Source organism: Oryctolagus cuniculus, chromosome 21 (assembly GCF_964237555.1).
Source record: "Oryctolagus cuniculus chromosome 21, mOryCun1.1, whole genome shotgun sequence".
NCBI classification, from domain to species: domain Eukaryota; kingdom Metazoa; phylum Chordata; class Mammalia; order Lagomorpha; family Leporidae; genus Oryctolagus; species Oryctolagus cuniculus.
In genome coordinates, this window is record NC_091452.1 from 22,995,545 (window position 1) to 23,011,723 (window position 16,179).

At 46.0% G+C, this 16,179-nt stretch overlaps 1 protein-coding gene across 5 annotated transcripts in view; it reads left to right on the plus strand.

Annotated features, from left to right (window-relative positions):
• The window catches only part of NF2 (NF2, moesin-ezrin-radixin like (MERLIN) tumor suppressor), an 89,453-nt gene that overhangs the window by 37,020 nt on the left and 36,254 nt on the right, over positions 1-16,179 (plus strand). For all 5 annotated transcript variants that reach the window (XM_002721163.5, XM_008274683.4, XM_070065782.1 and 2 more), the window contains 3 exons: positions 1,946-2,029; positions 12,369-12,437; positions 13,146-13,228. In XM_002721163.5, coding sequence (XP_002721209.1) covers positions 1,946-2,029; positions 12,369-12,437; positions 13,146-13,228 — 236 coding nt within the window. The remainder of the gene's footprint in view (positions 1-1,945; positions 2,030-12,368; positions 12,438-13,145; positions 13,229-16,179) is intronic.

Here is a 16,179-nt window from a genome sequence, read left to right on the forward strand (position 1 = left end):
TTGAGCCTTGGCATGTCATGTTCAGCAAATGTTAAATTAAATGTAATAAAACCCCTTAAATAACTTCTTTTGGGGGTCTATTTGTACTTTGTTAAATTTTATTTAGTCTAATTTATTTGAAAGGTAGAGAGAGGGAGAGAAACAAGACAGATCTTCTATCTGCTGGTTCTCCCCTCCAAATGCTTGCAACAGCCACGGCTGGGCCAGGCTGAAACCAAAAGCCTGGAACTCAATCCAGGTCTCCCTTGTGGGTAGCAGGGGCCCAGCTACTTGAGCCATCACCTGCTGCCTCCCAGGCAGCACATTTGCATCAACAGGGTGCTGGAATCAGAAGCAGGGCTGGGATCTGAATCCAGGCACTGCGATATAGGATGCAGGCAGCCCAGGTGGCATCTCAACCGCTGCACCAAATGCCTATCCCTAAAAGAACGTATTTGACCAGAGAGCTACCATAAATATGAAATAAAGGCTGTTTATTTACTTAGGTTCATATATATGGAGCACTTCTCTCTAGCATGTTCAGATCAAAGGGAAGCTCTTTCTGTTGCTCTGTACCGTGGCTTTCCTTTGATTCCTTCTAGTAGAAAGCAAGAGATTAGGAAGTTGTACTGCTCTAGAGACAACCCTGGTTTCATCGTCTCCATAAGAACATGAAACCAGTTGTAAAACCTGGGAAGGATTTTTGGGTGTCACTGAACCCACACAGAGATCTCTTAGGCCTCAGATTGTCCTTGTGTTACAGAATTGGCTTTCTTACGGTGCTGGCATTGTAGCACAGCAGGCTAAGCCGTCACCCGAGATTCTGCCATACCGTGGGCACCAGTCCCAGCTGCTCCACTTTCTATCCAGTTCCCGGCTAATGTGCCTGGGAGAGCAGCAGCAGCTGGTCCGAGTCCTCGGGCCCTTGCACCCAAGTGGGAGACCCAGATGGAGTTCCGGGCTCACCGGCTTCAGCCTGGCCCAGCCCTGGCCATGGCAGCCATTTGGTAAGTGAACCAGAGGATGGAAGATTTATTTCTCCCTCTCTCTCTGTAACTCTGCCTTTCAAATAAGTAAATAAATCTTTTAGAAAATTAAAAAAAAAAAAAAGGCTCTCTTGTAAGCACTTCGAAGCAGTGCCTGTCCCTTATGTGACTTTGGCTGAATTTCACTTCATGCTGATGGTTGGCTGTGTTTGCCACTGAGCAAGGAAGAATTTACTGCATTTATGAGTCTCGGGACTGTTGACATCTGTGGAAGGAGCTGGCTTTCTGTGGCGTTTATTACAGCGGCCTCCACTTCATGCACCTCTCACTTCCATGTCTGGACCGCTACGTGCTGCACCATTCGCAGAAATGAAGTGCAATGAGATATGTTAATTCAACATTATGGCTTAGGAATTATATTTCCTGGACCTCACATGTACTTAAAAGTTGAATCGATCAAATTTTATTGCTTCCTTTTTCCTTAGAGCAGCACATTGAAAGTGATGGCTTTTTTTTTTTTTTTTTTCTGTCTGCAGTCATAACTCAGTGGCCTTGGTGGCTTTTGTCTTGGGTTAAGACCCAAAAGTCGACTCTATTTCCTCTAGTGCTGTGTGTGCAGCAGGGCCTGGGACTGCAGTCAGCCCCAGAGCTATGCCTGATGCTTCTCACCTTCACAGTTCTCTGTGACAGCCCACATGTCAGTCTCTTGTAACCATGACGATTTTTTGTTATTATTCAACATTGATCATGAAGAGATAAAGGGGGTTTTATGCAGAGCCGTCTTACCAAGAACTCATCAGAGACTGAACTCTCAACCTGTCTGCATCAGTTAAAAAAAAAGAAATGTACCCTTTGTCAGAAAGTCATTAACAGGTGCTTTGGCGGCCCTCATGAGAACACACTGTGGCCATCTGCCGTGCCCAGCCTGCACAGCACCCATCGCGCACACGGTGTCACCTCTTCCTTGTTGTCCCTTTCAGGTAAAGAAACAGATTTTAGATGAAAAGATCTACTGCCCTCCCGAAGCCTCCGTGCTGCTGGCGTCTTACGCCGTCCAGGCCAAGGTAGGCTCGAGGAAGAGACGCGCGTTCTTCCTGGGCCCCAACTCATGGCAGAGGATGGCTCCTGTCTTCTGTGTCTTAAGAGTTTCTGAACTTCAGGGGAGGTTTACTCCAGAGAGTGGGATGTTATGGGACGTGGGGGAAATCACTGTCGCTATCCCGCAGCTTCTGTGTAATCTTTTTTGTGTGTACAAATAAGTGTATTGTTCTAATGAATTAGAATTCAGTCTAGGTGGATTCATTCCGAAAGATGACTTTTCTGTGTCATTTCATTATGCACACGAGGTTCATTACATCCCCTAGAACAAACTCCTTTTACTAACCAGGAGAAATGAATTTATGGTCTCCAGTTATGGCAACACAGGGCCACAGGGCCTGGGTCAGAAAGACACAGCTTCTGACTCCAAACTCATCTTGTGGGAAACAGGTGCCCTGTGGGTGGGGACCATGCCATATCCACCCCCAACGGGCACTGCACGCGCTGGGGTCTGTTGAGCCCAGCCGAGCTGTCTGATTAGCAGAGAATCATTCTCTTTTGTTTAATTACTGCAGCCCAGGAGTAGTGGGAGCAGGCACACCATTGTTCTTGTGTTTTTGTCCCCTCTGTTTTTATACGACCAATAGAGAGTCGGCCCACAGTGCTTCGTGTCCCTCAGATTTCCTACTTCAATCCCTAACCATCTCTCATGGTCCCCCTGCTTCCTGCTTTCACCAAAGCCTAAGAAGATGTCCTGGGATTGGGACACCTTGATTATTTGTGTGATTTTTAAAGCACTGTCTTTTCAGTTATTTTCCTTTTTTAATAACAGGTGTCCATGAAACCATTTCTGTTAGAGAAACTAATGAGATACTTGTCTTAGTGTCCTTTTTTTGGTAGCTTTGTACAATTTCAGATCAAAGCCAGGAAGTACTGGACCTATCAGTTAGGAGGAGGTGGGGAAGGCCGTGCATGCTGGGTGGACCTGTAGAAATTGAGCAGAATCGATGTAATCATCCAATGACTTGTCTAATATTTGCTGAGTATTCACCAGGGATTGTTGACGCTGTCATCAGTGCAATTGGTAATGCAACTGTCTGTCCTCAGCCATTGGCCCAAGTTCATCAGGGCCAGTCTTGGGCAAAGCCAAGGGCAGAATTCATGGTTTGGACGTTGCATTTTGTGCCTCTCCTATTCCGCTTCCCTAAAAATATGAGTAATTGAGAAAACAGAAAATGGGCCTTAATTCAACTAAGACATATGCTTCCTTTTATGCTTTGATCAAGAATATTAGTAAAAGGAAAAACGTGTCCTTCCAATCAGCATGGCCCTGACAGTGATGAAGCAGTCATTGTCACTTTCATTAAATCTGAGCACTTCCTGGCTCGGAGTCGAGTTCCTTTTTGTGCACTTCCTCCCCAGCCGAGAGGAGACCCAGGCTCTCAAGGACACCACCTCTCTTTGAATGATTTCAGTCGCAAAGGCTACATTTTCTTTGCGTAGAATTTGGGCCACAAATTCAAAGGCCACCTGTGGGGGAAAAAAATCACTTTTTCAGGGAACCGGCAGATGTTTGCTTAACCAGATTTCACTGTAGGAAAGCCCTATTAATTTGGATCCTACTAATTTAGAGATGAAAGTGATTCACAGACAGCATATGTGGTTCATATGGAAGAGGATGTTCTATTTTTTTCCCCAGTGTCAATTTTTAAGGATTTTACAAATAAAGGTAATCTATGGCTTAACGTCTGCATTCTGGGAACTACAGTTTACTATAACGTGTTTCCAGCTTCTGGAACGTCTGGTTAATATTAAAAGGGTATCTCTGAGTATAACATTAATGAGATCTTACGTGTCCGTAGTGTTCACGGTTTTACCAAGTGTTATAACATGAGTATTTCACACAGCACTCAGCATCGTATTTTCTGGAAGCCAGGACTTGAGAATGTTAGGCCTGTTTTGCAGATGAGGAATTTAAGGCTTATGGAGGATTAGTGATTTGTCCAAAGTCACGGTACTTTGATGTTAATTCTGTTTTTAGGGAATACACAGAGCCTACTTCTTGGTGGAGAGGACTTGCAGCAGAATAAAGAGAGCCTGGAGCTGGCGTGGGAGCCTGGGGTCCGGGCTGCCCGTGTCAGAGCTCTGCCCTTGCCTCTCACCAGAGGAGTCTGTTGGGAACAAGCACGGCCTTTCATTAAATTTCCGTTTCCTCTTTGGGGTCGCATTAGTCCAGGTTTTCAGTAAGACACACTGGCTTCTACCATCCTGTGCGGCTTGTTTTCTTCTACAACCTTTTGAAATAGAAAGAAACTTTAGAAGTATGGAGGGGAGAGCCAGTTGAGCTCATTAACACACGGAATGTAATTATGCACAAATGTATTCATTACAGTTTTCAGCTGTTCAAATGATATAGACACAGTTAATTCCGAAGCATAAAGAAACAATTACCCTCAAAGCATAAATACAAATATTAATCACATGGTTCAGTTAACAAGAACCATATTTCTTGGTTGGAGTTTGAGTTATGCTGGAATCAAAAGAATGGGCAGGAATTTTCTGTTTCTTTCTTTCTTTTTTTTTTTTGTTCTAGTCACATGACACACCAAGCCATCTTGCAATGTTTAAGCCACCTGTTGGATTTTATATTGACAATTTGGCGTTTGCAACATGTTCTTATTAAAAATGACTTTGGGAGAAAATGGTATGTAATTTACGAATCACGCGGTGCCGCCTGCAAACTCCTAGTATCTGGAAGAGAGAAAAGAATGGGGGAGGGGAGGCTTAGTGTTGCTTAGTATTTTTTAATGCAGTCAGGGGCAGGGTGCCAAAATGCAGTTCAGTTAAGAAACTGAGTCCATGTGAAATAAAAGCATAGTGTGTGGAGAGTTGAGGTTGGAAAGATATGCAGGCTACCAGATTATAAAAGGTCTTAGCTTTATCCTGTGGTTGATGCAAAGCCAGTGAGTTTTTTATATTTCACTATTTTCTAAAAATTTTATTTTCATTTTATTTGAAAGGCAGAGAGACAGATGGAAAGAGGGATCTTCCATCCACTGGTGCACTTTCCAAATGCCCACAAAACCCAGGTCTAGGTCAGGTTGCAGCTGTCTCCCATTTGGGTGGCAGGGACCTAAGTACTTGGGCCAGCACCTGCTATCTCCCAGGGTGCACATTAGCAGGAAGCTGGATCGGTAGCAGAGTAGCCAGGATTCAGATTATCTGATATAGGATGCAGGCACCCCAGGCAGCTACTAGACTGCTGTGCCACATACCTGCCCGGTAGTTTATATCTTACACAGAACCGCTGGTAGCTGTTGAAGCACTGATTGGAATGAGACGAGTTTGAAAACAGTGAGACCATGAGAAGGTTGCCCTGGCTGTCCTTGTGAGAGACTATTAGGTTCATACCTTGGGTAGTGGCTGGTTGAATTAGAGGACACTGAGTTAAAAATACCCAAGAGGTAAAAGTTGACTAGTGCAATGCAGGGGCCAGTGTTGTGGCATAGCAGGTTAAGGGCCGGTGGTAGGGTCGGTGCTGTGGTGTAATAGGTTAAGCCTCCACCTGTGGCACACGGTGCAAGTCCTGGCTGCTCCACTTCTGATCCTGCTCTCTGCTGTGGCCTGGGAAAGCAGTGGAAGATGGCCCAAGTGCTTGGGCCCCTGCACCCATGTGGGAGACCGGAAGAAGCTCCTGGCTCCTGGCTTTGGATTGGCTCAGCTCTGGCCGTTGCAGCCATTTGGGGAGTGAACCAGCAGATGGAAGACCTCTCTCTGCAGCTCTGCCTCTCAAATAAACTAATTAATTAAAGGAAACAAAAACAGGCCACTTGGGAGAGTGCCAGTTTTAGTCCTGGCTGCTCTACTTCTGAACCAGCTTCCTGCTTATGCAGCTGAGAGGCAGCAGATGATGGTCCAAATACTTGGGTTTCTGCCACGTATGGGGGAGCCCTAAATGGAGTTCCTGGCTCTTGGCTTCAGCCTGGACTCTGTAGGCATTTGGGGAGTGAACTAGTGGATGTAAGGCTGTCTCTCCTTCTGTCACTCTATCTTTCAAATAAATAAAAACTTTTTTTGTGATTTATTTATTTATTTATTTGAAAGGTGGAGCTGCAGCAAGGTGGAGGCAGAGGCAGAGGGAGAGAAGTCTTCCATCCACGGGTTCACTCCCCAAAAGGCTACAACAGACAGGGCTGGACCAGACGGAAACCAGGAGCCAGGAGCTTCATCCAGGTCTCCTGCCACATGGGTACAGGAGCCCAAGTGCTTGGGCCATCTTCCACTGCTTTCCCAGGAACATTAGTAGGGAGCTAGGTGGGAAATGGAGCAGCTAGGACTTGAACCAGTGCACATATGGGATGCTGGCACTGCAGGCAGCGGCTTAACCTGCTACACCACAATGCTGGCCCCATAAATAAAGCTTTTTAAAAGAGTGGTGCTATGCTGTGCATATCCTTTTTTCTTTGTCTATCCTTTTACAAACTGGTATTTGTTTTTCCTACTCAGTATTGATTTTTGAGATGTTGTAATGTAGCTGTAGCTCATTGATTTTAGCTGCTGTATAGTAGCCATTGAAGAATAAGGATAGATTATTTTTCTGTCCCCCTTCTGAGGCAGAAGTAGGCTGTTTCCACTTTTTCCCTAGTATAAATTATGCTTTACTGAAAATGCTTTTACATGATTCCTTCTGTACAAGTGCAAAAAATTGTTTTTCCTTAAGGTAGATTTCTAGAAGTAGAATTGCATAGAATTGACTAAATGTGTCCGTAAATACCAAGAACTCTTTTTTATAAGAAAAAGAGAAACAGTAGAAAAATGAACACAAAGGATATGGATAGGCATTTTAAACAGGAGAAAACAGGAATGGACAGTAGATACAAAAAGATGTTCAATCTCACTAGTAATCAAGGAAAAGTAAGATGAAAGTAACAGATTAATTACTGAACCCATAAGGTCGGCAGGGCTCAGTAAAGTGGATGGCCACAGTTTTTGGTTCTTGCAGGAGGGACTGAATTTACACCCCCCCCCCCCCCCAGAATGCCCCGTGTAGTTGAATCCCTGAAATTCTGCTTGCAAGCGGCTTTTCCAGGTTGTTGGTACGTTCGGCAGATTGTTGTGCAGCCACCTCACTAGCTCATCTGTCACCCCCATTTCCATCACCCCCCAGAAGAAACCCTACACCCACCAGTGTCACTGCTAATGTACTCCTCGCCCTGTCCCCTGGCAACCACTAAATCCACTTTCTGACTGTGGATTTGCCTACTGAGGACATCTCATATAAATGGAATCACACAATATGCAACTCCCATGCAATGCATTCTTTTCACTTAAAACTGTCAGAACTGATAGACCCGCCTCATTCTTTCTAACTGCTGACTGGTATTTCATAGGAAGGAGGGCCTGTGGGTTATTTAAATTTATCTTTATTGGTGAATATTGAGGCTTGCTTTTCTTTCTCTTGTTTTCTGTTGCTTAAGTGGGTGCAGTGAAGATCCTTGTGTGTGCCTATTTGGGCACATACTTGTATAAACAGTTTTTCTCTGTGATAGATTTCAAGAAATGGCATAACTGGGTTGAAGAATAAAACATTTAGAATTTGATGCTAACTAAAAGAAGCCGAGCACAAAGGGCTATATTTTGTAGGATTCCACTGGTATGAAATGTTCAGGTTAGGTAGATCCATGGAGACAGAGTAGATCCAGTGGTTGCCAGGGGATGGGGATCAGGAGGGAATTAGAGTGACTGCTGGGGGGTGCTGGATTTCTAGTGGGGGTGATAGGAGTATTCTGAAATTAGATGATGATATACATGATAAATATACTGAGTACCACTGAACTGTTCACTTGAGATGATAAATTATATATATATATTATCTCAATAAAAAGAATTTAAATAAGTACGGCCAAATTTTCCTCCCAAGTTGCTGTCCTAATTTAACGTCCAATAGCAGTGTGTGGGAATATCTGTTTTCACACATCCTCACCAACAGTAGATACTATCAGTCTTTGACATTTTTGCTGATCTAGGAGAAAAAACAGGTTTTTGAAAATTTGCACTTCTGGGATTGCCACTGGGGCTAAGCATCTTTTCGCAGATTCATTGGCCATTTGTATTTGTTTTCTCTGAATCAACTATTTGTGACTTGCCCATTTTCTACTGCTTCTTAAATCATTTTCTGATTGACTTGTAAGAGCTCCATGTATCTGGGCTACCAACATTTTGTCTATTTTTCCTTGTCAGGTTTTTTCTTTTCATGTTTTGACTGACTTTTAGAAGGACTTTGCCAACCATTAATATACTCGTGCTCTGTGTTTCGTTCTGATATTTTTATAGATTTTCATGTATAGGTTTAAGTCTTTAATCCATCTGGGATTTAGTTACTCTGTGTAGAAGGGACCAATTTTCTCTATAGTTATTAACCTACTCTATATCTTATCAAATCCTGTTCAGTGCATTTGATCTCATTTTTCTATACATAGAGACAGAGGAAGTTATTTAATATCCAGAAAGAGTCTACTTAACCTAAGAATTGACTCTAAGAGTCCTTTGGATGGTGAGCTCCCTTCTTGAATTTAAATTCAGTTGGTTTCTATCAGGGGTAGATCCAGGTTTTGTAGGACCTGAGGTTCCTATAATTTAGGGAGTTCTCCTTGACCCACAGACATGAAATTATGAATGTAGAATCACACAGAGGCTCTGGCAGGCGCAGAGACCCGAAGCCCGGGCTTCCTTAGCTTCGCAGTAAATGCACCTTCATTGTGTTGTCGCCCAGCGTATCTGCTGCTTGAAAGGAGGAGGACCTGTCATCCCCAGCTGTGGAATGCTGTGATTTTCTTTTATATTCACCAACTGCCACAGCTTAGGGTTTTTTTCCCCTTCCTTTGTTTTTCAAAGAGCCATTTAAGAGCAGAGGCATACATCAAGGTGGCTTTAATGTCGTAAGTGGAGTTAGTCCAGTGGAGAAGTTCTTTCTGCAGGGTCCCTGCCACCTCTGCGTCAGTCAGATCTAATGTGTTTGATCAGTGGAGTAGCTGGGAGCTCGGTCTAATTTAATAATGGGGCTCGTTAATCTTGCAGGCCTTCGGAAGGGAATTTACAACTTGAACTTTGCATATCTGCTTACTTTTGCCTTAGGGTTTGATCAGCATTGTTGAGGGGTTTGCAAATGCAACTAACAGGGCTTTGTTTTTCATCTTACCCCTTCAGAAATCAGAAATCAGGGAGGCAAACACTGCCCATGGCTGTTTCAGATAATGTGAGGACGGCAGCCACAGTAGTAATGACACCTGACCTTCCCCAGGGGCCAGCCATTGTGCTCAGGCTGACCTGTGTCGTCTTCCTTCCTCCTCATCACCTCCTGGCACACAGGTGCCATTATGACCCTTGCTTGGCAGATCAGGAAGCTGAGGTTTATAGAGAGAGGGCCTCAGAGGGGTTACTCCAGAACGCCCTTTTAAAACTTTCTACGCCTAATGCTCTCTTTCTAAAATACTTATTTATTGTTTATTGAGAGAGAGAGAGAGATCAATTTTCCATTCATGGGATTATGCCTCGCTTGCCCACAACAGCCAGGGCTGGGTCAAGCAAAAGCCAAGAGCCAGGCACTTGGTCTCTCACATGGTTGGCAGGGGCCCAAATACTTGGGCCATTATCCACTGCCTTCCCAGGCACAGGCACACTAGCAGGAAGCTGGATTGGAAGTGGAGCAGCCAGGACTCAAACCAGTGCTCTACTATGGTCTTCCATGTGGGTGACAGGGAGACCAACTACTTTTTTTTTTTTTTTTTTTTTTTTTTTGACAGGCAGAGTGGACAGTGAGAGAGAGAGACAGAGAGAAAGGTCTTCCTTTGCCGTTGGTTCACCCTCCAATGGCCTCCACGGCCAGCGCGCTGCGGCTGGTGCACCGCGCTGATCCGATGGCAGGAGCCAGGTACTTATCCTGGTCTCCCATGGGGTGCAGGGCCCAAGGACTTGGGCCATCCTCCACTGCCTTCTCTGGCCACAGCAGAGAGCTGAGACCAACTACTTGAGCCATCACCACTACTTCTGCATTGGCAGGAAGCTGGAATTTGGAATCAAAACCCAGGCCTGGGGCCGGTGCTGTGGCGTGGTGGGTTAATGCTCTGGCCTGAAGCACCGGCATCCCATATGGACGCCAGTTCTAGTCCCCGCTGTTCCTCTTCTGACCCAGCTCTCTGCTTTGGCCTGGGAAAGCAGTAGAACGTGGCCCAAGTCCTTGGGCCTCTGCACCTGCACGGGAGATCTGGAAGAAGCTCCTGGCTTCGAATCGACACAGCTCTGGCCATTGTGGCCTATTGGGGAGTGAACCATTGGATGGAAGACCTCTCTCTCTCTTTCTCTGTCAGTCTCTCTCTCTCTTTCTCTCTCTCTGCCTCTCCTCTTGCTGTGTAACTCTTTCAAATAAATAAATCTTTTAAAAAATTTATTAAAAAAAAAAAAAAAAACAACCAGGCCCTCTGAAGAGTGCTGAGGGTGTTTTAACTGCTAGGCCAAACACCTGCTCCTAATGGGCTCTTTAACAAGAAAACAGTTGGAGAAACCGGACATCAGCTTATATATATGTCAAGATAGTTTTTAAAACTTTGCGAGTATTATTTTATTTAATCACTATAAGAGTCCTGTGAAGTAGGTACTGTTACTATCCCCATTTTACAGTGGAGAAAACTGAGACACAACAGTTTCCAAGGTCATGTAGTTACTAAGTGAAAGATCTGGAGTGGGGCTTTAAGCAGCCTGGAGACTCGTCCTGCACCCGACAGCTGCCTTGCAAGACAGGGAGGACTTACAGCATCTCCAGGCCTCCGAGAAGTAGAGAGAATTGGGACTGGGGGGAGTGTCCTACCAGTTGTGTGTGTGCGTTGTTGTTGTTGTTTTTTTAATTTGAAAAGTAGAGTTAGTGAGAGAGAGAGACAGAGACAGAGAGAAAGGTCTTCCTTTGGCTGTGCCGATCCGAAGCCAGGTTCTTCCTCCTGGTCTCCCATGCGGATGCAGGGGCCCAAGAACTTGGGCCATCCTCCACTGCCTTCCCGGGCCACAGCAGAGAGCTGGATTGGAAGAGGAGCAACTGGGACTAGAACCCGGCGCCCATATGGGATGCCAGCGCTGCAGGCAGAAGATTAACCAAGTGAGCCACAGCGCCAGCCCCGTGTCCTTTCAGTTTTTAACATGAAGAAATGCCATATAGGGTTACATGTTCAATTTGACAAAGGAATCTCCTTAACACTAAAAAAAAAATACAATTCTGCCACATGCAAGATAATTATGAAATTAACATAAGAAATATTAGTGCATGCAAACATTACAGTCCTGTTGGGGTGGCTGATGAAGATCTGGCATTTGGCGAGTGAGTGACTTCATTCAGAGAACACCCTGCAGTCTGCCGTGAGGCTCTCTGGACAGCATCCTGGCCTGACCTGGACACAGAACCGCCAGCCTTGTGCTTGAACTTCCTTTTCCCCTCAGTATTAGTGGTCCACAGGATAAACACTTATAAATTATACTAAAATCCAGGCTTTGATGTTTTTGGTAAAAAGAAAAGCCAGTGCTGATAAGAAACACGCTTGCATTTTATTTTCTACTATTTGTTTCACAGTTAATTCCTGTTTAAACATTCTTTCTTTTTATTATTATTATTATTATTATTTCCAGGTCAGATTCAGTGTTTTCTAGGAAAGAAAGGAACTTTTTAAAAATCAGAGAAGGAATGTCCCAGCCATTGTGCCCAGAGGAATAAATTAAAATGCAGGGCCCATTTCCTGCCCTGCTCCAGGGACCTGTTTTCCAGCTTTGTACTCGTGTCTTTGTCTGTACGGTAGAAATGACAGTGTTGACATCAGACTTTTTCCAAAGCATTTTTCAGAACCTTGAACAAAAGGCATTAAAAATATTGCCTGCATTACTCCCAGCTCCCTCCTGGCACTTGCCTCCAATTACCAGCCACTTAGAAGCATCTGTAGGTAAGACTCTCATCACACCTTGCTAATCACAACTTTCGCAGTTGTGTTTTGTTGTTTCAATTCAAAGGCTAACGTCTTGGAAGTGACTGCTTTCCCTGCGAGCTAGAAAACATGACCGCATTTCCACACACGTGTCACATCCTTATTAGCACATCACCCATTCATCCCTTACGGGATTATGCAACTCCATTTGCAGATATAATCAGCTTTGTATTTTCATTGAAGGATAACAAACTAGCAAGGCTGAAATCTTGACTTGTCATTGGAATTGAATTGCTCCCTGGAGCTGGTAGGAAACCCACTAAGTAGGAGCCCCCTCTCCGCCCCCATTCAGAAATGGCTGTTGTCTTGCATCTCAACCACCACTCCCTTTCTTCTCCTCCTCCAGTATGGTGACTATGACCCCTCGGTTCACAAGCGGGGATTTTTAGCTCAAGAGGAATTGCTGCCAAAAAGGGTAAGAAATCCTGAGAAAAGAACGCAGAATCGCTGTGCAGTCTATGAAGAAGCACAGGTTTGTGGAGCTGGCTTGGGGTTGCCAGGACGGGCACGGCCTGTACGTGTCCCCCTGGAGCAGTCGTTTCTTTAAAGGAGGCGTGTGGAGCAGTGTGTGTTCGGTTTAGGGAATGGAGCTGTTTGCAGCGTGAGGGGTGGACGGAGGCAACGAGGCAGGGGTGGGCGCCGTGGCTTTGAGTCTTTGGCGGTGTTCATCTTGATCATCGGTCACGGAAGCAGGCCCTCCCTCCCTTTTGGTGCTGCGATTTTATAGCTACACTCATCTGTCACTGGGTAATAAAGTCTTTTACTCACCTTCACTGCCTTTCCCTGTGCTTGGAAGGGGCTGGGAGCAGCGAGCCTCGCTCCTGACCGAGCTCGTCTGCAGAGGCTGTCTCTGGGATGTACATAACAGCCCAGGCGGGAAAGAGGGGCCGCTGCCAGGCCAGGGGTGCACCTGGGCCGCCCAGCCAGGCGGCTTTCTGATCCGCCCTCCAACTGAACGGTGCTTGTTCACACGCCCACCTCTGCGTGCCACGGCCTCCCTGTGTGCGGTTTCTTAAAAATAGCTTTGCTGTTGTGGGAAAATGATGCATAATTATAAAAATGGCAAACAATACCCAAACTTCCTTTGTGTGTGGGTTTTTTATTTTGCTCTATTTTTTGGTAGGTAATAAATCTGTATCAGATGACTCCGGAAATGTGGGAGGAGAGAATTACTGCCTGGTATGCAGAGCACCGGGGCCGCGCCAGGTGAGACTGCTTCACTGCTGGTTTACATTTCTTTATGGGCTTTTTTTTTTTTTTTTTTTTTGGTCGTTTTAAGTCCTTAAAGGACTACAAAACTGGGACATTCTTGTTGAACAAAGTGCAGTAGCCAAGTCCCAAGTATATAAAAAGAAAAAGGAAGAGCTGGGAGTAATGGTGAACTTCAGTGTTGTGTGTCCTTTTTCTTTTCTAAAGATTTATTTATTTATTTGAAAGGCAGAGTTCTGGAGAGGGAGGGAGAGACAGAGAGAGATCCTTCATCTGCTGGTTCACTCCCCAAATGGCTGCAACAGCCAGGGCTGGGCCGATCCAAAGCCAGGAGCCAGGAGCTTCTTCTGGGTCTCCCATGTGGGTGCAGGGGCCCAAGCAGGGCCATCTTCTACTGCTTTCCCAGGCACATTAGCAGGGAGCTGGATTGGAAGTGGAGCAGCAGGGACTTGCACCAGTGCCCATATCAGATGCCAGTGCTGTGCTGCAGGCAGTGACTGTATCCACTACCCCATAGCGCTGGTCCTGTGTGTCCTTCTTCTAGAATGTGTATGGTATAACATGGAGGGCTGTACTGTCTGACCTGCACTCATCGGCGATTTCATTTAATTTTACAAATTCTGTTGTATAAATAGTATATTGTTTGTTTGTTTGTTTGTTTTTGAAAGACAGAGAGTTAAACAGAGATCTTCCACCCACTGGTTCACTCCTGGCTAAAGCCAGGAACCAGAAGCTCCATCCAGGTTTCCCATGTGAGTGACAAGGGCCCGAGTATTTGGGCTATCTTCCACTGCCTCCCCAGGCACATTAGCAAGGGAAGTGGGCTGGAAGCAGTGCGGCCAGGACGTGAGCTGATGCTCAGTGGGATGCCAGCGTTGCAGTGGGGCTCCTGTGGCACAAAGCCAGCTCCTCCTGCTGCTTTTGTATCCATCCCTCTATTGATGCGCTGAGTATCTGTCGGTTTTTCACTTTTACAGAAAGTTCTGTACAATCTCATTAAATGATTGCACAAGTAGAACTGAAATAAGAGTCTTTTGAAGGAGAGTTACTGGGTCAAAGAATGTGAGATGGGTGGCACCAAGTTGCCTTCCAGAAAGGTTGTACCTGTTTCTCAGTGCCCATCATCAGTGGTGCGAGACTGCCTCCCCCACCTCTTTCTTTCTTCCTTTTTTTTTTTTTTTTCTTTTTGACAGGCAGACTGGACAGTGAGAGAGAGAGAGAGAGACAGAGAGAAAGGTCTTCCTTTGCCTTTGGTTCACCCTCCAATGGCCACTGCGGCCGGCGCACTGTGGCCGGCGCACCGCGCTGATCCGATGGCAGGAGCCAGGTGCTTTTCCTGGTCTCCCATGGGGTGCAGGGCCCAAGCACCTGGGCCATCCTCCACTGCACTCCCTGGCCACAGCAGAGAGCTGGCCTGGAAGAGGGGCAACCGGGACAGAATCCGGCGCCCCGACTGGGACTAGAACCCAGTGTGCCGGCGCCGCAAGGCGGAGGATTAGCCTAGTGAGCCGCGGCGCCAGCCTCACCTCTTTCTTTTTTTGAGAAGCAGAGAGAGATAGACAAGAGAGACCTCCTGTCACTCTCCAAATGTCTGGGGGTTGAGAACTCAGTTCAGGTCTTCCATGGTGGGTGGCAGGGACTCAAGTACTTAAGCCATTACCTGCTCCTCCCAGAGTGCGCATTCGCAGGAAGCTGGAATTGGAAGCAGATCCAGGAATTGACCCCAGCCACTCTGATATGGGATGCAGGTGTTTCAAGCAGTGAATGTGCCACCTACCCAATGCCTGCACCTCAACACCTTTTTTTAGTCAACCTATAATATTTTTGATGATCTTAAAGATGAAAAATTGGGGCCGGCACTGTGGCACCACGGGTTAAAGCCATGGCCTGCAGTGCCAGCATCCCACATGGGCGCCGGTTGGAGTCCCGGCTGCTCCACTTCTCATCCAGCTCTCTGCTATGGCCTGGGTAGCAGTAGAAGATGGCCCAAGTGCTTGGGCCCCTGCACCCACATGGGAGACCTAGAAGAAGCTCCTGGCTCCTGGCTTTGGATCAGCTCAGCTCTGGCCATCGTGGTCATTTGCGGAGTGAATCAGCGATGGAAGACCTCTCTCTCTCTCTCTCTGGCTCTACCTCACTCTGTAACTCTTTCAAATAAATAAAAAAAAAATCTAAAAAAAAATGAAAAATTGTATCTTATACTTAGCATTCCTCTGATCAATTTAGGAATTGATCACTTTTCCATTGGTCTATAAAATTTTTTTCTCTTCTTCAAATCAACTATCACTTAACCTTTTTTTAAAAGTTTATTCATTTTTATATATTTGAAAGGCAGACAACACACACACACAGAAAAAGAGAGAGAGAAATCTTCTATCCTCTGGTTCACTTCCCAGAATGCCCTCAACAACTGGGGCTGGGCCAGGATGAAGCAGAAACCTAAGTGCTTGGCCATCAGCTACCGCCTCCCAGTATATTAGCAGGAAGCTGGATGGGAAGCAGAGGCAAAAATTGAACATAGGCCTCTGATATGGGATACAGGTGTCTAAAGTGGTGGCTTAAGTCACTGCACTGCAATGCCTGCCCCCACCCCCATCACTTAAAATGTGTAGCATACATACTGAAAACAACAAATTACAAATATACTGCCTGAGGCCGGTGCTGTGGCATAGCGGGTAAAACCACTGCCTGCAGTGCCGGCATCCCATATGGGCGCCAGTTCGAGTCCCGGCTGCTCTCTGCTATGGCCTGGGAAAGCAGTAGAAGATGGCTCAAGTCGTTGGGCCCTGCACCCATGTAGGAGATCCAGAAGCTCCTGGCCCCTGGCTTAGGATCGGCGCAGCTCTGGCCATTGCAGCCAGCTGGGGAGTGAACCAGCAGGTGGAAGAGTGCGAGCGAGCTCTCTCTCTAACTCTGACTTTCAAATAAATAAATAAAATCTTAAAACA